The 27,393-nt window shown below is 36.3% G+C and overlaps 7 protein-coding genes and 1 pseudogene across 9 annotated transcripts in view; 2 read left to right on the plus strand and 6 right to left on the minus strand.

Annotated features, from left to right (window-relative positions):
• The window catches only part of LOC104700071 (DEAD-box ATP-dependent RNA helicase 21), a 3,612-nt gene extending 2,987 nt beyond the window's left edge, over nucleotides 1-625 (plus strand). The window contains exon 2 of one of the 2 annotated variants that reach the window (XM_010415520.2): nucleotides 420-625. Coding sequence is in view for 1 of the 2 variants with exons in the window: in XM_019227409.1 (XP_019082954.1) it covers nucleotides 5-387 (383 nt within the window). In the remaining variant the exon portion in view is untranslated. Of the gene's footprint in view, nucleotides 1-4 lie in introns of both variants that reach the window. The other variant, XM_019227409.1, reaches the window with a different exon arrangement.
• LOC104700072 (B3 domain-containing protein At2g33720-like) lies at nucleotides 932-1,573 on the minus strand. Its single transcript, XM_019226973.1, has one exon. It carries the CDS (start codon nucleotides 1,571-1,573, stop codon nucleotides 932-934), a length of 642 nt encoding a protein of 213 aa, XP_019082518.1.
• LOC104704225 (B3 domain-containing protein At2g33720-like) lies at nucleotides 2,701-3,780 on the minus strand. Its single transcript, XM_010420346.1, has one exon. The coding sequence runs from the start codon at nucleotides 3,778-3,780 to the stop codon at nucleotides 2,701-2,703; it is 1,080 nt and encodes a 359-aa protein (XP_010418648.1).
• LOC104700074 (ethylene-responsive transcription factor ERF112-like) lies at nucleotides 6,725-12,476 on the plus strand. 2 transcript variants are annotated; one of them, XR_753512.1, is made up of 3 exons: nucleotides 6,725-6,959; nucleotides 7,577-8,354; nucleotides 12,204-12,476. XR_753512.1 is itself a non-coding variant. In XM_010415522.2 (2 exons), the coding sequence occupies exons 1-2, from the start codon at nucleotides 6,779-6,781 to the stop codon at nucleotides 8,044-8,046; spliced, it is 651 nt and encodes a 216-aa protein (XP_010413824.1). In that variant the 5' UTR covers nucleotides 6,725-6,778; the 3' UTR covers nucleotides 8,047-8,785. The 2 variants fall into 2 exon arrangements, 1 of the variants encoding a protein (XP_010413824.1); XM_010415522.2 differs by lacking the exon at nucleotides 12,204-12,476 and having other exon boundaries at nucleotides 7,577-8,785.
• On the minus strand, nucleotides 13,704-16,335 carry LOC104700075 (probable protein phosphatase 2C 27). The gene is made up of 4 exons (XM_010415523.2): nucleotides 15,294-16,335; nucleotides 15,005-15,196; nucleotides 14,716-14,921; nucleotides 13,704-14,483 (listed from the first exon to the last, which is right to left on the minus strand). Exons 1-4 carry the CDS (start codon nucleotides 15,474-15,476, stop codon nucleotides 13,922-13,924), a joined length of 1,143 nt encoding a protein of 380 aa, XP_010413825.1. The 5' UTR covers nucleotides 15,477-16,335; the 3' UTR covers nucleotides 13,704-13,921.
• LOC104700076 lies at nucleotides 17,524-17,911 on the minus strand. The gene has a single exon (XM_010415525.1). The coding sequence runs from the start codon at nucleotides 17,868-17,870 to the stop codon at nucleotides 17,655-17,657; it is 216 nt and encodes a 71-aa protein (XP_010413827.1). The 5' UTR covers nucleotides 17,871-17,911; the 3' UTR covers nucleotides 17,524-17,654.
• Nucleotides 18,131-21,406, minus strand: LOC104700078 (annotated as a pseudogene).
• LOC104700077 (MLO-like protein 5) lies at nucleotides 21,886-24,753 on the minus strand. Its single transcript, XM_010415526.1, has 15 exons — nucleotides 24,543-24,753; nucleotides 24,399-24,456; nucleotides 24,105-24,310; nucleotides 23,906-24,022; nucleotides 23,760-23,817; nucleotides 23,574-23,662; nucleotides 23,402-23,476; nucleotides 23,235-23,323; nucleotides 23,094-23,143; nucleotides 22,967-23,007; nucleotides 22,704-22,877; nucleotides 22,574-22,609; nucleotides 22,430-22,497; nucleotides 22,231-22,291; nucleotides 21,886-22,154 (listed from the first exon to the last, which is right to left on the minus strand). Exons 1-15 carry the CDS (start codon nucleotides 24,684-24,686, stop codon nucleotides 21,912-21,914), a joined length of 1,509 nt encoding a protein of 502 aa, XP_010413828.1. The 5' UTR covers nucleotides 24,687-24,753; the 3' UTR covers nucleotides 21,886-21,911.

Below are 27,393 nucleotides of genomic sequence, written 5' to 3' on the forward strand. Positions count from 1 at the left end.
TTACATGGTGGGAAATCACAAGAGCAGAGAGAAATCAGCTTAGAAGGTTTCAGGGCAAAGAGATACAACGTTCTTGTTGCAACAGATGTTGTTGGACGTGGAATCGATATTCCCGATGTGGCTCACGTCATAAACTACGACATGCCTAAACATATAGAGATGTATACACATCGTATCGGACGTACAGGGCGTGCTGGGAAGAGTGGTGTTGCGACTTCGTTCTTGACTCTTCATGATACCGAGGTCTTCTATGATCTGAAGCAGATGCTTGTTCAGAGCAACAGTTCGGTGCCTCCTGAGCTGGCGAGGCATGAAGCATCCAGATTCAAACCTGGTACGGTTCCTGATAGACCCCCAAGACATAGTGACACTGTCTATATAAATTGAGTCGCTAGGCTCCTCTGGATTTGTTCTTAAATTTCCCAGTGACGTGTTACCCTTTTGGGATAATTATGATGTTAGTCGCATGTTTCATCTTTATGATTCGTAGTTTGATAGTGAAGGAAACAAGTAGCAAGTGGGAAAGTTGAAACTGGAGTGACGTTTTTTATATTTAGTACTGGGTTTTTGTTCAAGAAAAGTATGTTCGATTCTCGTTATTATTATTATTTTTATTTTTTTCACATTTATATCTTCTCTTTGTGTTTTAAATTGAAAACTGATGCTTGAGAACTAGTAAATCTATCAAGACGATATGCTAAGCAAGCAAGAGACCATTCAGTTTTTTTGGTTATGTGGCAATCAATGACTTTGCGAAGACGCTGTAACAAATTATTATAGTTTCATTCCTTATTCTTAGACATAAAAGCATTTATTCTTTATTCAACATAAACCATGTAAAAACCAGATAAAACCACATCACTTTGTTTGACCATTACAATAAGAAAATACGAATCTCTCTGCAGACACAGCCTCCATAGCTAGCGAGCTCCTATGGACTTGCAAGACGAGGAGCAAATGATGTTGAACCAATTGCTACGGAACCTGAGCTAGCTCGTATTGGTGCACGGGAAAGCACACAAAAATGAAGCTTGAAACCATAAGGATCCCAATACATTCCAACCACATCGCCTGCCTTCAAAGCTCTTCTCACCACAAAATCCTTATGCGATCCATTGAGGAGAATATAGCTTGGATAGTCGGGCCATTTCATAAGAACCACGTTGTGCATAGTAGAAGTGTCGTCATCATACACCTCGAGTGATAATCCAAAGCCGTCTTCGAGTACCCTTTGATCAGAGATAGAGAGATATCTCAGAATGTCGCTACGTACAGTGCTTCCGTTTAGGAAAAGACGGTTGAGATAGCCAAGACTTGTTTTGGTCATTTCCTTCTTGATGGTCCATGGATCGGTGTAGAGAGTTAGGTTTGTTGAGACATTGTGCCGCTCCTCCTCTTTTATTTCTTCATCCGTCATAAACCTCATCCACACCAGGTTTGTTTTTTCTTCGGGTTGCTTATTGCCTGTTGGTCCACAAACAACCATGGGATCATGTGGCTCGCACGGAAACAGATCCAGGGTGACCAAATTCTTGCCATGAGTATTTGCCGCTGAAATGGGAGCCATATCCATGATCGGCGAAAAGTGAAAAACCTGACCAAAGGATGTAATGTAGTCAAAACTCTTTTTTAAATCACAGTATATATATATATATATATATATATATATATGTATAAAATTTATAATGGAATCTGAGAAGCGTAATATACATTTTCAAAGAATTTTAAATCTTTGCTAAACAAAAATATTTCAGACCAATAAGAAATAATCTAAAATTACGTCCAAGTCTGATAACTGTGTGGTAATTTTAGAATAACCCCTAATACTATGGTTAAAAATGTTGATGAAAAAATAAAATTTGAAATGATTTATACGGTAAAATTTTAGATTATTTAATTCAATTATCATTTTAAACTATTTCTTACAAATCTGGATACTAATGTTTATGACGAATCCAAATTTGAATAGTTGTTTTCAGATCTAGATATACTAAACTTTTGGTCATCAGTTTAGTATCTAGATCTGTAATTCTTTATGAAACTCATACTTTTTATCAAATATTTGAATATGAAATTTTGCTAATGCATACAACTCTGAACTTCTCAACCAAAAACAAAATATTATGGTAGAACTCACGAACAAAAAAACAATGGCTGAAAGGCGAACCTACCCGAGGAATATGCGATCGATGCGTTTATAAGGAAGCGATCATCGCTTTTATATGGTAATAGTTTGTGAAGTTTTATTTTACAGAATTTTGTCATTGCAAACTATGTTTATATAGCCATGTTGAGTACTCAAAAAATAGTATACATCTATTATGTTTCCTAAAGATTGTTTTGACTAAAAAGTATAATGTATGTAATAGTATTTATGGCAATATAATATAGATTATGTTGACACGTGGAAATTGCTTTAAACAAAGTTCTGATTCGTTTGGATTTTCAGTTCTAGAAAGAAAATTAATTGAAAATGATTAGTTACATTGAACTAAAATTGTATTTCTTGCATATCTTGATTTTATATATTTAAATTTGAAATAATATTTTTGATGGCTAAAAAAAGTAAAAAAAAAAAATGCTAAACTTGAAAAGCCTAAAAAAAAAGGAAGAATCTCTCTCTCGATCTCTCTTTCTCCACTCATTGCTCCAATATAGCTAGCTAGTTACTAGTTTAGGGTTCTTCTGATCTACAAAAACTTATGTAGGTGCACGAGAAAGCACACGAAAGTGGAGCCTCGAAGCGAAACGATCCCAAAATAGTCCAATTTCATCTCCTTTTCTCAAACCTCTTCTACGGACAAAATACATAGGCCATCCTCCGTTTAAAACATAACTATTCAACTTGGTCCATCTCTTTAGAAGCAGCCGGTATGTAGAATCAGTGTCGTGGTCATACACATCGACCGTGATTCCTAACCCTTCTTGTACCATATTTTGGTCATCCTCGTTGAGATATTTGATGATGTGGTCCTCAATGGGGGCAGTATGAAGAAGAAGACGGCTAAGCTGGCCAAGATCGCTAGTGGTGAGTACCTTCTTGATGATCCAGGGATATTTGAAGAGTTTTAGTTCTGTTGAAACACCGTACCATTCGTCTTTTTCCCTTTCTTCATTCGTGAGGTTCCTCATTCGCTTAATCTTGCTTTCTTGTTTGTTGTCGCTTGGTGTGCAAGAAACCTTGCGATCATCAGGGTTCATCTTCCTCTTCTTAGGATCTTCACGAGAAGACAAACAGAGAATCGTGGAGACCGAACTCTCTTTAGGGTTTTCCGATGAATTGCCGTTAAGCAGGTATTGAGTATTCGATGCAGCAGAGGGAGGAGTCCTTTCACAAGAAGACAAACAGAGAGTCGTGGAGACCAAACTCTCTTTAGGGTTTTCCGATGCATTGCCGTAGAGCAAGTATTGAGTATTCGATGCAGCAGAGGGAGGAGTCCTTTCACAAGAAGACAAACAGAGAGTCGTGGAGACCAAACTCTCTTTAGGGTTTTCCGATGCATTGCCGTAGAGCAAGTATTGAGTATTCGATGCAGCAGAGGGAGGAGTCCTTTCACAAGAAGACAAACAGAGAGTCGTGGAGACCAAACTCTCTTTAGGGTTTTCCGATGCATTGCCGTAGAGCAAGTATTGAGTATTCGATGCAGCAGAGGGAGGAGTCCTTTCAGAAGACGACAAACAGAGAGTCGTGGAGACCAAATTCTCTTTAGAGGTTTCCGATGAACTGCCGTAGAGCAAGTATTGAGTATTCGATGCAGCAGAGGGAGGAGCCATCTTCATTGCCGAAGATTGAAGGTCTTGTGGTGTTCGTTGTGGATTTTGCATCATTCACGTTTGATTCTCTCTTCCAGAAGTAACAAGACGTACGTCAAGAGTTTATATAATAACTTTTCAGGTATTTCCTGTTTCAAAAAGGAAATTCATTTGTTAACGAGAAAAAGAAAAAGGATTTATATTTTAGTTTCACTGATTTATGTAAATGTACTTTTTAATTAATTTATTTATTTTCGACTCTGCATCGGATTTGTGAAGCTGCAACTTTCCATTTAGACTTGGGGTGCCAGTTATCTCTGTTTGCGGTGAATGAGTGTTAAGATTTTAATGTGGTTGGGTGTTTTTAATCACAATTTTATTTCAATAAGGTAAGAGATATTCAATACAGATGATGGGCTTAGCTAAGCCCACAACATAACCCAATACAGCTCGTTTTCTTTTTAAACATGCAAATACTGTATGTATGTGTTCAATAAGTTTTGTTTTTTTTTCTTTTTTTTTTATGTTAATTTGCTATTAGCTNAAAAAAAAAAAAAAAAAAAAAAAAAAAAGAAAAGAAGAGGAGCTTGCAAGAGAGATGACCAACATGAGCATTGCAGTAGGGACAAATTTGTCAATTTGCCGATTGAGAATCCTCATTGGGTTGTTTTGTTGGTTGGGCGTAGATATATGTAAGCGGCAGCTACACCGACTTTAGCCACGAAATGTTTAGTTTAGCCGCACATATACTCAGGACTATTGCATTTACTATTTAGGTATTATTGTAGCCACTTGTTGCTAGTATGCGCCATTCAGTTCTCGTGGCCATGGATATTAACTTGGTAGACAATTTTGTAGCTAATGACAAGATAATTTTTATTTATTTATAACAATTCATAGGTGACATGAATTGTCTCTCACAGACGTCTAATTCGTTCCAATAGAGACTGTTCAATAATATGTTTATGTGCGAACACCACTCTCACAAACTGTATATATATGTACTGACGACAAGAAAAAAAACTGTATAGATGTACAGTACTATAACTTGCTACGTAAAGTAAACCAATTGAATCCAAGCACAAGTTTGTTACTCTAAAACAAACAAAATAGTTCCCGATCAAAGCGGTCTGCCTCAGATCACTCTATTTAAATATTAAAGAACTATCGTGAAACTATAAGGAATTTATTTTACAACAATTAATGTGTTGGAAATAGATGGCATATTAACTTATTAAGTAAATGATAGATAATGCAATAATGTACCGTATGTATATTATTCAATAAATACCATTGTAAAACAATCATAGGATAAGTATTTATCGGAAAAAGAAAGAAAAAATTATATAGTAAGAGCTATAAAAACCAATATAATACTAGGTCAAAGTTGGCCAATAATAATTCTTTTGTGGCAATCATTTAGACTACGAGGCATGGTCGTATGGTATGAGATTGGAGTTTGATTTGTTCGTGCGAAGTTTGCTCTGACTATAATATTCAAGGTTGACCACATTTACTATTATGTAAGCACATACGTCATTTCAGTCTTTAAACCAATATTTTTATCACATACTTCAGATTCCAGATTGGGTGAAATGTTTTATTAATTTAGCAAGTTATTTTATATGTTTCAGTTTATGTTTTTTTTTTTTTTTGGGTTATGTACAGTATTATGTTTTTTTTTTCCTCAACCACAAGTTTATAAAATTGGAAAATAAATTGTTGACATCATGCATGTAATGGCAATATTCTACCTAATTCTACCCAATAAAAAATATACATCAATCGCTCCAAACTGCTTATTATAGAATCCACAAACAGAGAGACCACATATTATAAGAGATTCATTGCATATTCCGTTCCAGCTTTTTTTTTTTTTATGATGAAATAAGGAAAGTGTATGTAGCAAATGCAGCGAATAGAAACTGTATGTTTTGTCTTTTCATTTTGAATATTCATGCCGATTTAACCATGAACTTTACATACAATACTTTTTTTCTTTCTTTCAAAAGTACGATCAACTATAATTAGCAAACTGGAATAGATTTAGACAAAATACCATTGATTTTTTTTATTGGTCATGAAATATAGCATAGATTTTAAGAATTAAAAACACACGTAATATGAGCAAACCCTTTAACAAAAAAAAACTCGTAATTTGATTATGTCGTTTTATACAGTACTCTATTTGTTAAAATAATATGATATATTGTGCAAAATACGAATATATTTTAGTCAAACACTAGACGGATATATATATGATCACTCTTTGATTACCTACATAGATAACCATGGTCATTTAGGTAAATGATTTACACGTTAACGTTAGTAGGAGAATTTTTCATAATTTCAATTTTGAATTTGAATATGGGATAATGTTCAAGAGGAAATAAAATTATTATGTGAAACCACCATATAATCAGTAGTTAATTATTTTAATCTTAAAATAAGTATCGCCTAATAGTAAATACTAAATACATAACTGAACGTCATGGAACACGTTGAACGTACGTTGAAAAGACGAGATCAGTTCATGTTTCATATAATACGTTTACGGTACAATATATATATATATATATATAGTGTTGATTTTAAAATGAAAAGATACATATTACTTTGAATTAATTTACCGCATTACAGCACACGAACAAACTCTTATATCACTTGTCGTATCAGAAATGCAAGTCTAATATGTAAGCAAATCAAATTCTCAATAAAATTGTATGGATCATCAATCCAACAATTCATGAATTTTGGTATACACACGCACACTAGATTGAGTTAATAGTGTGACATTTTTTGTTAATACAAAGAGAGATGATTACGAAGAATTGTCTTTGAGATTATGACCAAAATGTCCTCTAGGTTATAGAAACTCACGAGCTATATATTATTGGTCAACAAATACATGCGTGTGCGCCTATATATAACATAGATGCAGAGAATAGACATCTTTGCTGGTATCTTTGGCTTGTACCCAAACCCATCTTTGACTTCAAAATTAAATAAAAATAATCATCGGATAATGCATAGTGGGAAGAGACCTCTTTCACCAGAATCAATGGCCGGAAATAGAGAAGAGAAAGAAGAAGCGTTGTGTAGTTGCTCAACTTTGTCGGAGTCTGATGTGTCTGCTTTTGTCTCTGAACTCACTGATCAACCCATCCCACCATCCATGGGTCAATCGTCTTCTCATACTCTTCAAGGTAATCTCATCAGATCCATTTTCCTATTGCTTTACTTGTAAGTTGTGTGATTGCCTTTTCCATTGGTGATTCTCTTTTCACAAACATAGGAACGATTCAATCTTGTATTTTTTTACATTGGTAGTCCCTTAATGGCTGCCCTTGATCAAATGGAGATCTAATATAATATATGGCCACAATGTATTAGTATAACTCAATCTATCATTATGAATGTTCATAGTTCAATTTTGGTTGAGATAACTATCTAGGCAGACATAGTTTTAGACAGGGGGAAATTTTTAAAATGGTCGAACTTATTTTGTATCGTGAAATCAAGGGAGATACGTTTAGTACATAGTTAATTATCAGTTAAGAGAAAAAATAATTAGTGTTGATTTGGGCTAATGTATAGATCTCACCTGTAGACGAGGGGAATAAAAAGAAGGAGATGTAGAACGATCATATCATATGTGATTTTCAAAACGCACATTAATAATAATTAATCTTATAGAAATGCTTTTATACCTATAGTTTATGTTACATTCATAGGCATGCATGCACGTCTACCATCTTTAATTCACTGTTAACCCCCACCAAAGTGTGAAGTACTACTTACAGTTTTCATCATTTTCTTACAGAACAAAGTAACTCGAGACAACGAAACTACAGAGGTGTGAGGCAAAGACCGTGGGGAAAATGGGCGGCCGAGATTCGTGACCCGAACAAGGCAGCTCGTGTGTGGCTTGGGACGTTTGACACTGCAGAAGAAGCCGCCTTAGCTTATGATAAAGCTGCATTTGAGTTTAGAGGTCACAAGGCCAAGCTTAATTTCCCCGAGAACATTCGTATCAACTCTACTCAACTTATCTATCCATCAACTGCTACGTCCCATGCTAGCATTATCGTGACGCCACCTCCAGCTATTGCTCCTGACATGCTTCTCGATCAATATGGCCAATTTCAATCTAGAAATAGCGATTATGGTGCCAACTTATCATTGACTATGTCGTCTTCTACGTCGTCATCTCTGAACCATCAAGGAGATAGACAAAATTTGGAGGATGATGAAACCGTGAAGAATATTAGTATCCACAAACGAAGAAAATAGCATATTAATGGCATTATATGCCTCTCCGTCCAAGTTATATCAAACGCATTAACCGTTGATGTAATCCGACGGCTTTGATCCTCTAAGCCACTACTTAATCTCTTTACGACTTCCTTTGGTAGTCTTTAAAGAGTCTATGGAGTGCATATAGCTAGGATTCAGGCCTTATGGATGCAAAATAATCTTTAGCACCCTGAATATGCAAGAAGGGATGAAGAAGACTTGGAGATAAAAGAAAGATATGTCTTGGACAACGTCCTGATCGGTCAAGTCGACCAACGGATAGACCGCCTGGATATATATGTTATGTAAGTATACACATGAGTATTTTTGTTTATATTACGTATGAAATATATAAAATTATTCAAAAATATTGAGAGTTACACATGAGTGTGTTCGAGTTTCCATAACATAAGACATACATTTTAAAAATGTATACTTATAAACTGCATTTACATCTAAGTCTTATCCTCACCTCAAGTGCACATATAATTTTTAATGGGTTGTAAACAATGAAAGTTGCTGGTAATAAAGAAATAAATATTTGTGGAAGTTTCCATGGTTGAGTGGTTTGATCAAAAGTTTTTTAATTAATATTTCTACAATAGATATGAGGTTCGAGTCATAATGAACACAATTTCTTGTACTTAGTGGTTATAGTATTGCTTTCATACGGCATCATGAGTCACTGGTTCAAATCACTAATAGTGCAAAGTTTATCGGAAGGTCTAGAGTATCGCGTGCAAAGCTATTCGTCGTGATCTCGTGTTTGTTGAGAGAACATGAGAAAGAAATATGATTTTTTAAAAAGATAAACTAAAATGTAATCCATGATAAGAAGTAATATTATGGAATATAAAGCACTTGGTCCGAATGGTTTTCAACCCATCTTTTACAAGAAATGTTGGACTACTGTGGGAGAGTCGGTTGTACAGATGGTGTTGCAGTTCTTTGCAACAGGAGAGTTCCCACCTGGTCTAAATGATGCTTTGGTTTGCTTGATACCTAAGGTGGCCAAGCCAGCGAAGATAACACAATTTTATCCTATCATCTTATGTAATGTGATGGTGACTAAGGTGATGGTGACGAGGTTGAAGGGGGGTGATATCTAAATTGATAGGACCGGCTCAGTCGATCTTTATACCTGGTCGCTTAAGTACTGGCAATATTGTTATTGTCCAGGAAGCGGCCCATTCTTTGAGAAGGAAGAAGGGTCGTAAGGGTTGGATGTTGCTCAAACTCGATTTGGAGAAGGCGTACGACCGGGTACGATGGGACTTCTTGGAAGACACACTTATAGCTGCAGGCTTATCGGATCTATGGATCAAGTGGATTATGAAGTGTGTTCAGGATCCATCGATGAGTATTCTGTGGAATGGTGAAATGACCTGGTCTTTTAAGCCTTCAAGAGGGTTGCGACAAGGGGATCCACTGTCTCCGTATTTGTTTGTGATGTGTTTGGAACGCCTTTGACAGATGATTGATAGAGCTATTATTGGGAAGCGGTGGAAGCCAATTCGTTTATCACAAGGAGGACCTCCCCTATCACATATATGCTTTGCTGATGACTTGATTCTCTTTGCTGAGGCCTCGGTTGAGAGTGGAATTAAATCCACGATGGACCTAGGTAAATATTTAGGTATGCCTATCTTACAAAAGAGGTTGAATAAAGCAACTTTTGGGGAAGTGTTGGAGCGTGTATCAACAAAGCTAGCAAGTTGGAAAGAAAGATGCTTAACTTTAGCGGGTCGTCTTACTCTAACCAAGGCAGTGCTGGGAGCGATCCCTATCCATACTATGAGTGTCATCGCGTTACCTAAGTCATTACTGAATGAGTTGGAAAAGGTATCAAGATCTTTTCTTTGGGGAAGTACCTTGGAAAAACGTAACCAGCATATGATCTCCTGGGACAGATGGCATTAAGAGGATGCAGGATATAAATACGGCTTTACTCGCCAAGTTAGGATGGCGTTTACTGAATGATCAGGAGAGTTTATGGGCTAGGGTACTGAGAAGCAAGTATCGGGTGGGAGATACTCATAATGTTAACTGGCTGACTCCAAAAAGTACTTGGTCTTCGACGTGGCGTAGTGTGATGGTTGGCATTAGAGAGTAGTGATGCCGAGACATGGATGTGCGTTAGGAGATGGACGTCAAGTTCAATTTTGGAGAGAGAAGTGGTTGATGAACCAGGCTATTATGGAGTTGAGTCCGGTTGGGGTGCCTATGGCCAGGGTCGATGAGCTGGTAAGTGATCTTTGGATCGAAGGGAGTGGCTGGTTGTTCAGTAATATAATGCCATGGGTTTTCGAGAATATCAGGTTGCGGTTAGGGGCTGTAGTGGTGGACACATTTACTGGCGTGAAAGACTGTTTATCTTGGATTGCGGATGCTAAGGGACAGTTTTCGGTAAGATCTGCGTATGATTTGCTTATTGGTGTGACTATGGAGGGACATCAACTGGATAAGTTTTGGGATCGAGTCTGGGGGGTGATGGCACCAGAACGGGTGAAAATTTTTTTGTGGCTAGTTGGACACCAAGCACTAATGATAAATTCGGAGCGGTTTCGCTGGCACTTAACGGACTCGGCTTTGTGCACAGTGTGTAATGGGGGAGAGGAGACAATACTTCACATCTTGCGTGACTGTCCTGCTATGTCTGGTGTTTGGGATCGTCTTGTGCCACCAAGGAAGAAACAAAGGTTCTTTTCTTTATCTTTACTGGAATGGCTTTATGTGAATCTGGTTGTGGAGAAAAGCTCAGGAGGGCTGGTTTGGTCAACTCTGTTCAGCATGGCTACTTGGTGGGGGTGAAAGTGGAGGTGCGGTAATGTGTTTGGAGTTAATGGTAAATGTCTTGATCGGGTGAAGTTCCTTAAAGAACTGGCGGTTGAGGTAGGATCTGCTAATCGGGCACAAAAACAGGGGATACAATCACAAAGAAGGGAGGAAAGACTAATACGTTGGACAGCTCCACAACAAGGGTGGTGGAAGATGAACACGGATGGTGCATCGAGAGGGGAGCTGGACTTGGCGACAGCAGGAGGAGTTCTGTGTGATGGAATGGGAGAGTGGCAGGTTGTTTTTTCATTAAATATCGGCATCTGTTCCGCGCTGATGGTAGAACTATGGGGCGTGTACTATGGCTTGGGAGAGACGAATAACACAGCTTGAACTAGAGGTTGACTCAGAGGTAGTGGTGGGTTTTTTACAGACAGGGATCAACGAGGCTCATCCGTTGCAGGACTCTGTTGGTCATGCCGTTCCACGACATGTTTGTATTTAGTTTCTTTCGTTTTTAAATAAAGTATGAGAGTCTAACTCCCTTTGTTTCACCAAAAAAAAATGATAAGAAGTAATATTGGTAAAATATTAACCATATTTATTTAATTGGGAATATGGGATAACTCAATTAAATCTATTTATTAAATGGAGTTTGACGCTAATAAAATGAGTATCCATTTAACCCATTATGTTTTTTTATAATATTTACTAAAAATATTTAATATATTAAAATGTTAACCATATTTTTATTTAAATGGGGTAACTCAATTAAAACCTATTTATTAAATGGAGTCTGACACTAATAACTTATTAGTAATAAGTGAGTATCCATTTAAACCTATTATGTTTTTATTATCTTTACTAAAAATATTCAACGTCTTAAAAGCAAAAATAATATCTTTTACATGTTTAAAAATCTGTAACTTATATATATATATATATATATATATATTTTCAGCAACTATAAGGAATCAGCTCAAATCTCTAACTTATCTCTCTAATTCAATTCAATTCAATTCAATTCAATTAGATTTTATTTTATTATTATGTTCAATATAACCCTATATAAAATTCAAATATCAGATCCAATATATAAGAACCCTCTTAGTTTGCCTAATTTTCGCAAATAAATTGAATACAATAAGAAAAGTATAGTTTCTTGAATCTAATGTTGATTCAACATAAGAACAAAAGAAATCTAATGTTAATTTCATTTTGGTTTTTAGTATATACTATAAAACTAAATTTTAACAAAAAATGGTTTTTCATATCAGTTTGTTTTCTTTGTTAGATTTAAATAGAAAAGAATCATCTAAAATTAAACACTTGAAATTTTGTTTTTTTGTTTCTTTTGGATTATTTATATTTTGAAGGTATGACGACGATAGAAAGCAAAAGATGTCACAAAGACTCAGATTGCAAAAACGCAATGCCATGTGCAATACCTCCTGCCTGCCTATATGGGGGTTGCGCTTGTACAATGATGCGGTCTTTCTCTGCTTTTAAACTTATGTGTGCACAACAAGGCAAAAACACCAATCCTGATTTTAGTCATTGTGTTTGCTACAATAAGTAAGACAAAATATATTTGTATTGACTATATAATTTGCAAACAGTTGCTGCATTTATAAGAAAAAGCATCACAAATTGCCCAATTTTGATATTCTAAACTACGAATTAATAGTCACTAGATGAATACCCGCGCTATGGTATACCGTTTTTTAAACAATTGTGCTACTAATTTATTTATTTTATTTATTTTTGGTTTTTTTTTAATTGTTGAAATCATGAAAAATATATGTTTGACATTGATTTTTTTTAATACTTCAAATAAGTTTTCTCATTTTGTATTTGAATTATTAGATACATGCATTAACAACTTTGTTTTGAGAGATTTAAACATTTTATAATTCTTGTTTAAAACTTCTAAAGAAATATTTCAAATGAAAGCTTGATCTAAGTTTGCATATTTTGTAACAAAGAGGTTTTTGGTTCAATAATTCTTACATTCATTCAAAAGAAGCTTAAGAATTTAAATAACTTCATAATTAAGCTTCTCAATTATATACTATGAAACACTAATATTTTCTTTTATCAAGAATTGCAGCTTGGCTAACTTTTTAATAAATATAATTATGATAGACATGTTAGCTCTTTTATTTCTTGAATATAACTCTAAATTTTTTTTTATAATAATTTCATTTAATTTTCTTTTTGACAACTTCTAAATATTAGAATATGAAAACCCCATTCCTCTTTGTCTTTATATTTTTCTAACTAACATTCTACAGTTTAATTCAATTATATTCCATTTGATAGTGAAGAAAACCCAATCTTCATCATATATAAATTTTTTTTTGGGACAAACTTTCATGAATTTTTCTACAATATTAAGAAATATTTCGATTATTATTGTAACTATTCAAACTATTGACAAAATTGTAACGCCTAAAACGATATATTCATGATTTACGCTAAGAGGAAAAAATGGCTATTTGATTCACTTCTGATGCTCTTTATCTTTTGGTGATGTATCTATTTTCTTGGGACATGTTCTAAGCCTCAGTAAATCTCTTATGTGAATATTAAAACTGTTTTTGAGATATATATATATAAAGACATAAAATGTTTCATATTCCTGCTGAACTTTTACAGTATAGATTCCAGCAAAGCGTACCTGTTGTCTGGACAATGCCCACTTTCTCTTGGGTCAATTAGGTGTCAATAGCACTAAAGGCTTTCACGTTTACCATTTTTGGTAAATATTAGCTAAGCTTCAGCCCAACTTTTCTAGTAACAATTTAGACACCGGAATCAAACTGTGTGGTTTCTAGATGATCCCAAGAAACATATATGAGAGAGAGCCTACAAGCGAAGAAGAAATTCTGATATATATTTTTAAAGAATAATCTGGTGGAACAAGTTAAAAATTATTTACAATGGGGATATGATGCATCCATCTAAAATCTCTCAATGGATGTTCAATACTACTAATATTAATCACAACATACTCGGAACACAACATGTCAACCTGTAACACTCTCTAACTTGGCAATAGTCTCACAAAAGTAACATAAGACACAACCATTACTCACGGGTAGCCATCGAGCACGCCTTTGAGTAGGTTTAACCCTTCCGCAGATATGCTCCGCCTCACCCGTGACTGCATTCGGATCTCTATCCTCTGTGGAGGATCCTGAGAGAAGCACACAACAATCACTGTTAAATTGTCACAGGTGTTTCGTTTAAGGGCCTCCCTCACTAGCTCTCTAGAGCATCTCTCAGGGTCATTATGAATCATCAGTTCCTTCCTTGCGATTGTCACAGCGCACTGACTGCTCATCACATCCCACAGACCGTCACATCCCATTATCAAGAACTCATCTTCTTCACTCAGGTCCGTCTCTTGCAACTCTGGCTCTGGGCTTAGAGGATAAGCAGAGCCTTTGGGACCTTTCATGTGCCAGTCCCCAATGGCACGTGCAACTGATAGTTGCCCGTTGAGGTAGCCATCATACACAACTCCACCTAACTTTTCTATTCTTACTTTCTCGGCGGTGCAGTTTGGTTTGTGATCTTTGGACAACTCAATTGCTCTACCTCTTCTCCCCAGTACTGCTCGACAATCACCAGCATTTGCTATTATCAACCTCCTGCAAATCAAGAACGTAGCAATTCTATTCAAAATCAAATCAAAGCTACAAAGAAACATGGTAAAACAGCCCATTACATAAGTCTTTACACTAAGGGTGAAAGTAAGCAAGTACACAAACCACCTTATTCTTTATCTTATACACACATGCACCCTGATAAGTAACGATGATTTCACAGGTGATAACATATATAACTGCCTAAGTTCATAAATACGAATTTAAATGCCCTAACCTTCCAAAAATAAAAGCTGTAAGCGCAGTGGTCCCAGAAGAGATGTCAAGAGAAGAATCATCTGCAAATTCATAATCAGCTTTTAAGAAAGCACTCTTAATTGCCTTCTTTACGCATAGTGGGAAGGAGGAGTCCTCTACAATGAATCTCAGAATGTTCTTTCTAACAAAGTGTGCTGCATCTGTGCCACCATGGCCATCAAACACCTGCCAAAGGACACCATCAACAATGTTATAGACTTTTTAAAAGTAATACCCTTAAAAAAAGAAGAATCAGGGTCATGACTCACCCCATAGAAGGCTCCAAGAGAAGAGCATCCAACAGCTGAACCAAGATGATCAACAAGATCATCGATGCAAACGTGATCATCTTCCATGAACTGTTTTGCCCCTTGCTCAGCACAACTTCCTGATCGGTATACAGGAAGAAAATCTGAGTTTTCATCAAGTGACTTCATAGCCAAATTACAAACATCCAGATCCTACACACAAACAGAAACAAGTCACATCATTCGAATTCCATTGCAACAAGAAGAAAAAAAAGTAAAAAAACAGAAATTGTGGGTTAATAAAAATTACCGTACTGGCTGTAACCTGCAGCCTAGTAGCAGTGCTTGTGAGGTGCCTGGGAGGTTTTCGTTTACTTATCTGTTTAGTATCATCTAAGTTCTCTAAAGTATCATCAATTTCTGTAGCAGAAGAAGCATTATTATCCTTGTCGAAATCTCCCTCAAGAACCGTTAACAAAGGTGAAAAATCCATACTCAGCTCTGAGTTCTTCTCTGAATCATATAAAAATCTATCAGCAATCCAAAAAGAGTCTCTTCAGCAACAATTCCTCTCGTGATAGCTTATTCAAATTTCAAGTCTGTTGCTTTCCAACAACTTCCTCTACTCCCACTAGATCTAAGATCAATACAGCCCTCAGAACTTATAAAGGATCAAACTTTGTGAGAAACAAACTTCACCAAAGACCTTGATAACTACAAAAAACCTTCCTTCCAAATAGATCAATTCCAGATTTTGCTAAAATACCCTAAAACCAGCAGATCCTTGATTTGATCAAAACGGTACCCAGCAGACTCAACAAATGAAGAAAGTGAAGGAATCCAATAACCCACCAAACCAACTATCCAAAGATTCTACAGCTCCAATTAAGCACCAAATCAAGCTCTCAAACACAACTCTGTTATAGAAGTAGCCTCTTCTTCAAGGGTTTTAAAAAATAAAAAACTTTTTTTCTCAGGTCCAGATCAAGCAATCGATGATCCAGTAGTAATATAACCAAAACCCGAATCAAAATTTACCAGAAGCCCTCTTTCAACAAAACCCAGCTCACAAATTGATGAGAAGAAAAAAAAAACAAGAAAATCTTGAAGCAGGTAAAGAATTCAGAAAGATAGCCAAAACTACAGAAGCAACAAAAAAAGAAAAGCTTTATGATTTCTCACAGATGATGATTCTCGTGTTACCCGTTAGATCTTTTCGAAGAAATTCTCGGAAACCCAGAAAAAATGTTTTGGCGTTTAAAGAAGAGAATTGACGAAAGACAATTTCCAAAAAGCTTTCTTTGAGAGAGAAAGAGAGAAGCTTTTTTTGTTCGTCTCGTTTGTTTGGTATTTGGTTGGTCACCGGCGATTCCAGGTAATCTCTTGGATCGTCTATCTGTCAAACCGGAGATATCCTACCGACACGTCTCTATAAATCAACGGCTACAGATTAATTTGACCGGGTGGTACCGCCACCCAGTCCTAACCGTTAGATCTCTAAGATAAAAAAACTTAACGGTCAAGATCTAAATCATGCAATCACCCTTTTGTCTTTCCCAATGGGCGATAGATTCCCGCCATCCACGTGTCGTAATTACATACGTTGCAGCTAATATTGCGGCTATGTTCACATTACCGGGTTATTTATTTCCGGTTTAGGAAGGGCGTTACCCAATACCGGTAGAGGTATCAAAATTGAATTGGTAGTTACTGGTTAGTTGTTGGACATCATAATTCATTCCATTCATACTGATGGAATAAGCATATTGTAATTTTGCAATTATCATTTACTAGACTTTTATTAAAATTAAAAAATTGGTAATGATTAAAATTAATTAGAAACTTTCGATACTCTAAAGAGTCTAGGACTAACAAAACCTATGGTAGTTCCACAGATGATTGTGTAGTTGAATGTTTCTATTTGATGATTGTTGGTATTTTTATTTGTCCAACCCTAGTGGAAATCATATATATTGGGGCTAATATCTTATCCCTTAGGGATCTGTTCATTGTTGGCAAGCTAGGGGAGACACTTGTTGTTATGACTCAGCTTTGTACATTATTCTAAAGATTCTTTCAAGATTAACACCTTTCTTTATATGTTTTTTGTGTCTATAATATTATAAGTTTTAATTAGAGGACTAACATTAAACCTCGCCTCCGTTTGATGAAACATGTTTGGTTTGAGAGAGAGTAAAGTTTTCCAATGTGAATTCTTGAAACTTCTTGTTGAATCTATCACACAAAGTAAATTACATGTTTGTTAATTGATAGTTGTTAAGGAATTGACTTTTTTTTAAGTACATTTATATATTTTCTAATGCTATCAATCACCACAACTTGTGCTAAACAATATGTCACGAAATGACGTATGAGAGTATTCTTGACCAAACGTTCTTTTTACAAATTTTGGTTATATATAAAATTCGTTAGCAAATTCTGTTGTTTAAAAGAGAATATATATAACGTGGGTGTTAATGTTGTAAGATGGCCAAAATCTCTTAGACTTAGATTGGATCATAACCATGGATTAGAGGAGACAAAACAAAAACAAGTCAATTATCACAAAGCGTCAAATAAATCGCAATGGTAGCGTTCATTAATTAAAATAGATGCAAGAGAAACATTCTGTTTTGATATTTGATTAATTTTGTGAATAATGATGAGTGGTTCACTTCTTAGCTTGTTGATTAGCGGAATCTACGGCGGAGGGTGCACCACTACCAGAGAGGGTCGGTGCGTCGGTTGTGCCGCCGCCTTGGCCTGGCTTAACCTCTTGGTGACCAGAAGTCCCATAAGCATTCTTTTTGTAATCTTCTATATCTTCGTACTTGGTGTATGGACTTGTTTCTACTGGCAACTCTTGTTTCTCTTCTCTCTTCGACATATTTCTTGAATTTAAGGTTAGTTTTTTTTTTTTTTTTCCTTCTTGTGTGAAGACAATATCTTTGGACAAAAAAAAAATAGAGTAAATTACTTATGGAAGACGTAAAATAACTTTGTCCAAAGAAATTGCACAAAATTAGCCAAAGAACTTGGGAGTGTCTTTGACTAGGTAATTTTCTCATTTGATTAACAACATTATAACTGATACATTTTCACACTTAAAATTAAAAGCCTATATAATGTAAAAGAATACAACAAAATTTATAGTTATACCATAAAAGAATTACATAATTGTGCTCCTTCTTCATCATAAGAAGAATCCAACACATGTATGAATCCTTCTTCCAGCATCTGTCTACTAACCAAACAAACCAAATCCTTTGTCTCTTCAATCCTCGGATGCATTGTATCTCCCACAACAAAAACATGGAACTGATTCTTCAGCTCGATCCAACTGCAACCCACTTCTTTGCTCACCCCGTTTTCCTTCATGACTTTCCAAATCCGTTCCACGTCTCTCATCCGCCCTAAAGCCGTGTAAATGCCTGACAATTGCACATACGTTGACGATTCTCTAGATCCAAGGGCGATGAGCTTCTCTCCTGCATAAGCTCCTAGCTCACAATTCCCATGGTTCTTACATGCGCTTAACAGTATCCGCCAAAGGCATAAACCGTGATCGATACTAGCTGATTCAATGAACTCTTTTGCCTCTTTGAGCCGTCCTGCACGGCTCAGCAGATCAACCATACAAGCATAGTGGTCTACTTTTGGATCAACCCCGTACTGATCAGACATCATATGGAAATAAGACCAGCCTCTCTCTACAAACCCTTTATGGCTACACGCTGATATAATGTTCACGAAAGTGACATCGTCTGGTTCCGTTCCTTCTACTAACATCTCCTCAAACAGTTCTAAAGCGTCGTCTCCTTGTCCGTTATGGGACAAGCCTGAGATCATTGCGTTCCAAGACACAACATCTTTATTGGGAGTTCTTCTAAAGACAAGGTTCCCATCTTCTAAAACCCCGCACTTTGAGTACATTGTAGAAAGTGCGCTTCCAATTGGAACTTCAAGCCCAAACCCGTGCTTGATTGTGTGGCCATGTACTTACTTTCCGAGCTCCAAGGTAGCTAGAGAGGAGCAAGCTTTTAGAATGCTTGCCATAGTTGGTTCGTTTGGGATAATACCTTGTGTCTTCATTCCACGGTACAGAACGAGAGCCTCTTCGTTATCTGAGTTTTGAACATACCCGCTAATAATCGATGTCCAAAGAGCGACATCACGGTCTTGTAGACAATCAAACCCTTTCCTGGCATCTGCTAGACAACCTCCTTTCGCATACATGTCAACCAAAGCTGTAGTCGCAAATAAATGTTTTTCATATCCCAATTTTAACAAGAAAGAATGAAGTTGTTTCCCTTCTTCTACATAGCAAATGTCACTGCATGCATTAAGAACCCCAACAATCGTGTATTCGCTGGGCTTGATTCCAGCAGAAAACATTCTCGAGAAAAGCTTTACTGCTTCAAGTGATTCCCCATTCTGAGAATAACCAGTGACCATTGCAGACCATGTAATCGAGTTTCTTTCATTAGACGAGTCAAACATCTTGCATGCCTCAGTCAAGCTCTCGCACTTTGAATACATTGTAACAAGTGCATTACTCAAAGCTACAAACCCGAGCAACCCATTTTTAACTGTGATGCAATGGATTTGCCTGCCGAGGCCTACATATTCGGTTTCAGCAAGTGAGCTAAGAACCGCAGTGAAGACATAGTCACTATCACTTTCGTCTTCCTTTTCTCTAAGAAACAAATTGAAAACTTTAACTGCCTCTTCAACACGTCCTCTTGTAGCATAACCAGAAACCATAGTAGACCACGTATATGTATTTCTTTCAGGCATCAAGGCAAACACTTTAAGTCCATCTTGGACTAAGCCCGCTTTACAGTACATGCCCACCAAAGAAGTGTCAACATATATATCCCCAAAACTTGACATTTTGACCACAAGCGCGTGAGCCTGCCTCCCAACTGTACAACTTTGAAGACTCGACTCAGCCTTAAAAATCCCGGCAAGGGTATAAGCATTTGGCAGTATATTTTGCGCTCTCATATTTCGAAACAGCTGCATAACAGTGTGGGAGCTGGAGGTACCACCGTTCTGAGAGTATCCAGTGATGAGACTGTTCCAGGACACAACATCCTTGCAAATTATAGCGTTGAAGATGGAGTGAGCTTTGGGTAATTGTCCGCATTTAGCGTAAAAGTTGACAAGGACATTGGCATGCTGGGTGCATGTTGATGTACCCGTTCTGATGATCTGTGCATGAACTGCACGTCCAGCCACAAGGTTCCTTTGCTGTGAATGATGAGTCAGTTCTTTTAATAACGTGGAAGTATGAGTGAACGAGTTGAGTTCTGTTTGAAAGATACTTGGATGCATTGCTTTAACTGTCATAGAACATAGTTTGTCCCTGCACAGGATGATAGTAAGGAATGCAATATTCATATCATCAGGTATTAAATAATAGGTGAACATAATCTAGGAACAAAAGTGTCAAAGAAATGGAAAGGAAAAGTACTCACCGAGTCGTTGGTTCTAGACCAGAGTGTTCTTCCAATCCAGGTTTCTGTCTAATTGCTAAACTCTGACCATTATGAATCAAAATCAATATAAATGGTACTAAAAGATAATCCAAATATCATAAAACATACAGATACAGAGGCATTTATGTACCTCTCTGTCTAAATCAGTGAAAAGGCCAATACTTCCAACTCCATAAATATCTTTCTCAATTTTCTTCTTTATTGCTGTAAATCACACAAGGAACAGCCTTCAAAAACAAAAGTACTTCTAGAGCGCATGACAAACCACTCACATATAGCCTAATGCTGAAGTATACAGCCCCACGAAACCCAAAAAGTCTACTTTGAAATTCATCCTTGTTCATTTGTGAGAAACTTCAGCAATCTTTTAGAAAAAACAAAGATAAATAACAGTGATTCAAATCTCTCAAGACATGATTTGCTTAAACTATGCCAATTTCATTCCTACATCCCACATATGCTTCTGCTAACGTCACATGACATATCCTAAGTTTCAAAATTGCCATTTTTCTTAAGTAAGTTCTAGAAAATTCTAATTGAAATAGCCCGAACTCATTTCCAAATAAAAATGCATGACAAATGTTATAAAAAGTAAACACAACTTACCCTTCATGGCAGGAGCTTTGATCATCGATTTCAACACCTCTTGGGGCAGCCTGAACATAAGAATTCCAACATAAGTGGTGCAAGTTCAACTCAACTCCAAATTACTTAACACTGCTATCTCTGATTGATAGTTCAAACTACTCAACAATGTACTTATATTTCAGAACGATTCGATACTTCAATACTTCAAAAACTATAAAGCAAAACTGAAAACTGGGAAAATTTCGGATAGATACATCAAACAAGAGATTTTTTACAAGTAAGCAACCATACCCAGAGAAAGAACGGTACTTTTACTTTGACAGGTATCTCTTAGGCATTTGATCGAACATGTTGTGTGCAGAAAGAAATATTTTTAGAAGAACAAAGCAATGTCAACCTCCTTCGGTTTAGCTCAACTTATGACTAGTAGACGGGGAAGAAAGTAGCAACCGCTGCGAAATGGTGACGACGGCGACAAACTCGATACCACGGTTACGTTGTGACTTGTGAAGATTAGGACGTAATTTTTAAAATTCAAGGGTTTATTTAAACTGACTGGTGCAATAGAACAAACAAAAGCTGATTTTAACCGAAGTAAAATTGAACCAAACCAGTTTGGTCGGTGATTTCGGTATTGTCCATTTACCAAAACGGAGCCGATAAGCTAATATGGCTCATGTTTTTGCAGTGTGTCATTTTTGATAAGATGGTACAAAATCGCACTAATTGTAACAAAACACATACAACAAACATTTACTTACATAAACAATTGATTTACTTTTTTTTTGTAACCTATATTTGAGTAAGCCGGTTAAGTGAAAGTAGTGTCTTTGACCGGTTTAGGGACCGCTTAAATTGTCATCAGGTTTACGAGATTGATCTCCTTCCTTAACATCAACACTAGCCGTGATGTTGGCCGGAGCTGCAGACTCTATATCGCCGACGGTTTTAGGTCGGAGATTAGGCATTGGAGACTGCATTTGACCTGACGTTTCACTCTTTTTCTTTGCATTCTTATGCCAATTCTTTAACGCCTTAGACGTTTGCTCATCAAACACTGATCGCTTCATCGTTGATCCCATCTGAAAAAAAAAAACAAGTAATTAAAATCTCCAGAGTGTCTACAATGAAGAATGAAGTATAAAAGTTTTGACATACCTGAGTAACAAGAGCGTAAAGAGGAAGAGTGATGTAACTGCATAGAAATTGTACTCCCACCCTACATTTTAAGAACTCAAATAAAGATTCTTGTAGCTCAAGAAAACCGGTAATTTTACAAATAGAAAGATTCTTGTAGCTCAAGAAAACCAAAATTTAAGAAAGAAGGTGGGAAGTTGTTGATGAATTTAGTACTCACCCGAGAGCCACACGTATGATTATGAGCGCGAAATGGTGATGAAAACAGGACCGTAACCCGAACTCATACTGCAACAATGGAAGGAGAGTGAGACAAGGAGACATACATAATGGGTAAAGAGAGGTGTGTGTTGTATTTGTTTACCCATATCCAGAAGAAGTAGGTGATCTCAAAGGCATTCTGAACAATCAAGTAAGCTGATTAATTAGACCATAGAAAAATACATACTTTTTTCAATCTTTTCATTTTATAAGCGGAGATTAATTAGTTATACCTGGAAGAGAATGAAGTGGATGATATGGAGGACTAAGGCAGGACGACTTAACCAGAAATGCCGGTCAGAGACATTGACAAGTGGCATCCCTTGTATCACCGCGTGTCTCTCCTGAATCTCCAACGCCATGTCTGATATGATGGCCTGAAGCTTGGTTCCTATAGCTAATGTCAACTTCAAACCAAACATAATAAGTTGGTTTCTCTCTATATTGCTCTTTCTATGGAAGCAAAAGAGATTATAAGATAGATTTAGTCACTTACAACTGGTGGAATCATGGTGATCACAGCAGTAACATACCACCCTAAAATAGTATAGAAGAACAATTAGATTCATAAGCTCCGTTGATATGTTACAGGATATTATAACACAAGATATAAAAAGACTAACCGTGAACATCAAAGAGTAGAAAGAGCATTACAAAGGCCCATAGCTCGGGTCTGCATTAACCGAATTATTGTAAAATTGCATTACAAAACGATGAAGAAATGAGTGTTAGTACTGTAGGAAAGTACAAGTGTTAAGAGGTACCTTATTCCCACGACTACCTTAAAGTCGTCTTCCAATGACCTTTTGATGTATTTTTGGAAATTAAACTTCATCCCAGGTGCCAAATGGACCTAAGTAACAGAGGATTTTGGAAACAAGTTTTTGGAGAGAAGTTAAAGATTGGCTTTGCATGATTTCAAGGAACTTACACTTATGAACCCATGACGCATCGTCAAATAATCAGATTTTCTGACAGATCTCAGCATTTGACGAAAAAAACACATCTGCAATAAAAAGTAACAACGGAAGAGTTATCTCTTGATTTAGATCTAGATAGAAAACAAGAGATGGAAATAAAGAAGCACACAAACAGAATCTTACAACGTAGAAGGAGAATCTGTTTTTGGCCCAAGGATTGACATGCTCTCGAACAAATGATGTCTCGTGTGTTAGCCTAAATCTTGAAGGGTCTGTATATTACATGCATCAAAGTAAAAACAAATTTGATTTTCTTGTATTTAATTAATGTGATTGGCATCTGAGACTATAACCCACAAATGATCTAACCATTCATCATTTCGTGTTCATGTATGACTTCTTCCTCCCATACTTTCCATCCACGAATCTGCATTATAATGACTCCAACCCAAACAATCAAAATCTCACAAGCACATACACACTGCAAATAACCTTAATTTAAACATCATATATACCTTTGCTCTTCCAAGCATCATGGTAATGGCACTATAAATGACATGAAACACAGCCAAGAAGAATATGAAGATATGCACTTGATGCAACGCATTGAGTGATATAAGCGGCACATAACCCTGCAAACATTTAAATCAGTCTTTCTTCATCAATTTCAACCATTTTATCTGATTAAGCCAAAAAGAAAAGGAAGTTTTAAACCTTCTTGCACTCAGCTGGAGAAGCATCGGCTAAAACACGGCGCTGTAAGTGGTCGGTAGTCTTTGGCTTCTTATAGTCACCACTTGGACCATCGTACGGACCACAAAAGGACATCGCATGGCCGTATCTTGAAGCAACACACAAGCTCGCTATGTAGTTTTGTCCAAATGTTAGTAACAGAGAAATGAATCCTAAAACCATTAGCTCTGCAAAATCAGGAACACAATAGTCAAAACGTTTTAAACAACTTTCAACGCACGGAAACAAAACAAAAAAATACAAAGAGTTTGGTACCGTTCTTGATCTTTTGAAGAGCTTCGTACAAAGCTTTTTTCCTTCTTTCCGTGAAGACCTATAAACAATCGATCAATGGGTGAATCATCATTTATAAAAAACATATCTTGAATATTTTGTGGTAGATTTGTTTTTTTTATATACCTCTCCGATTTTGTGAATCATGAGCTCTAGAACGATAGAGATTAAGATGATAACGCCACAAACAGTGGACACGGCCCATGTCGGAGTCTGATCGAGCTCTCTAGGGCCTTCTCCAGAAGTGCTACCACCTCCTCCTCCAGCCATTTTTTCTTAAACGGAATTGTTAATGTACCTTTGTCTTATGTGCTTTCTTTACGATCATCAGTTTCAAATCTTTTGCGGCCAAGAAACGGCGGGATATCTCCGTCGTTCATTGTAGTTCTAATGGTTTTGAATCGGAAATGTAGGGAGATGAACGAATTTGCGGATTTATGGGAAATTTGAAAGGAAAGTTAATTTATAAAAAAAAAGGAGGAAAAAAAACATTTGAAAAACAAAAAAGACACCGTTGCCGGAGATCGAACCCGCGTGACAGGCAGGAATACTTACCACTATACTACAACGACCTTATTGATAAGCTTACCTTATTGATAAGCTTACCTTATGTATATATTTAGATATATCCATAACCTAAATATGCGTTCCTCAGCTGAGAACGCGAGATAAGAAGAAACCCTAATTTCTAAGTACATCGATCTGTAGTTGTTCTTGGAGGAAAAAAACAATGGAGAAGATGTTGGATCTTCCAAGGGAATTGGTAGAAGAGATATTCTCTAGGGTTCCGATGAAATCAATGAGAGAAGATCCGCGTCGTGGTTTTTGATGGAAATAAAGATTCAACGAATCTCACTCGCTTACATCATTGGAGAAAAGGGATTCTTCAGAAAAGTGGATCTCGGGAAAATTACCGAACCAGATGGTAAATTGGCTACGTGCTCTTATGTTCCAAGTGCAGTGTGTTCTTTTGACTCTTGGATCTGATGGGATTAAACTTTTACACTTTTAAATCAACTTTACTTATATATATACCTAATCAGATCCACGATTCACTTAATCTCCTTTGTAAGACCTGGCAAGTGATCTGCAACATCACTCAGCCAGTTTTACTCTTGGCGACACCATTTTCTTTTTGCTATTTTGAAGTCTTCCGGTGAATTATAGAATTTTTCAAAGTCTATTCTTGTTTTTTTTTATTTTTTCTCCTACCATTAAACCAACAAAATTTGAATGAATATAAAGTTGTTGGTGGTCTACAAGAGGTTTCTAATGGAATCTAGTAAACATTGAGAGCTAGCATTGCACAATGCTCAGAATAGGTCCCAGTTTAGGAAAGGTTACAACAATTTTCTCAAAGACTTTAGAACAGGTTACAATAATTTTCTCTTCATCATTCCATAAGAAAAATCGTTTCTTAGTACACAAGAAAGATGTTCAGTATTTAACTGCCAACCAAATAAAATACAGAACGTCAATGAGTGGGAGACAGTTCCAATAATATGGGAGAACACACGATGCCATATCTCATTCAATCTTGACCAAGTCAATCTCGGTTTACTCTGGTTATCTGATGAGAAACATTAATTCTAAAAATTTGTTACACTTTGGCATCAACTATGCTTGCTTTCCTAGCCAGATCCAAGACTCTCATTTCACCTCCTTCGTAGAAGACCAATTAGATAGATAGAAAGTGGTCGGCAACATCACTCAACCAGCTACTTTGAGATGCTGTGTATCATCATTCTTCTCATGGCGATACCATTGTTTTTTTTTTTTGCTATTTAATTTGAAGTGTTTCCAATGAAATATGAAGTTTTTGCTAATCAGATACTATGTTACAAAAGTAATATTCTTTTGTATTCTTTCCTACCTTTAAACAAATAATTAAACCTGTGGAGTTGGTGATCAACAAAATAGTTCTAATGGAATCTAGTAGATAAGTGTCTGTGGAGTTGAAAATCAGAAGGCATAAATACATGAACTCGAAGTCAGTGATCTAACCTAATCTGTTGGAAATAACCAGTCAAAGGGGTTCCTCTGGCGTCCCTTCTGCTACCATCAGTCCCAGAACAAGTCTTGCAAGAGGAACTCCAAAATCTTTTTCAGGGATCAGAGATGAACTATACAAACCGGCCAGCCTCTAAATCCCAAACTTCTCATCGCTTGAAGGGAAATCAGTTATGTGTCATTTGCAAGCTCATATCGTACGGATGTGGACTAAATATGATCTGACGAGATAAAACAGAGGCAGACTCAACCTTTAAAACAAAATTTTGTGGGAACATACCCAAAAAAATTTTGCAGCTACCAAGAGCCAATAGCTCAACTGGTAAAGATCTCTGGCAAAAGCCTATAAATCACTATTTCGAATGGCGCTTGGTACCCGACCATATAGCATGCTCTGGTCTTAGCCTGAGCAGATGCATGGTAAATATTGTGTGGGTGTTTTTTTATTTCAATAAATCATCAAACAAAATTATATTTTTTATTTAACTCCAATATGCATGGATTTAACTTCTTTTTTTAATTGATATTAGTTACAGTTAATACAATAACATTAAATTAGTATTGTATAATACTAATTAATGTAATTTTATATACTTTATGATATAATTTGTGACATGTTTTTAAAAATATTAGATTTGAACCTGTGACATATCGCTAGCTTATATTTGTTTTGTTTTTTTGGAAATTTTTAAGGAGATGATAGAGAATTTTGTGTTAAAAAAAAAGGAAAAAATCAATTTGTATATTTAAGATATTTTGTTGATGTTAGAAACCTTATTAATTTGGAAAAGAGATGTAAAGCGATTTTGAGGAAATTGTCGATTCTATGAGAATAAACTTATTTGATTTGATCAATTTAGTATATTTTACATATTGAGTTTTGTGTAATTTTGTAGGGATATTACTATTACTATATTGATGAAAAGATGAGATTGTCATTTGTCACCAATGAAAATTTCCTATATAA

Source organism: Camelina sativa, chromosome 7, assembly GCF_000633955.1.
Source record: "Camelina sativa cultivar DH55 chromosome 7, Cs, whole genome shotgun sequence".
NCBI lineage: Eukaryota > Viridiplantae > Streptophyta > Magnoliopsida > Brassicales > Brassicaceae > Camelina > Camelina sativa.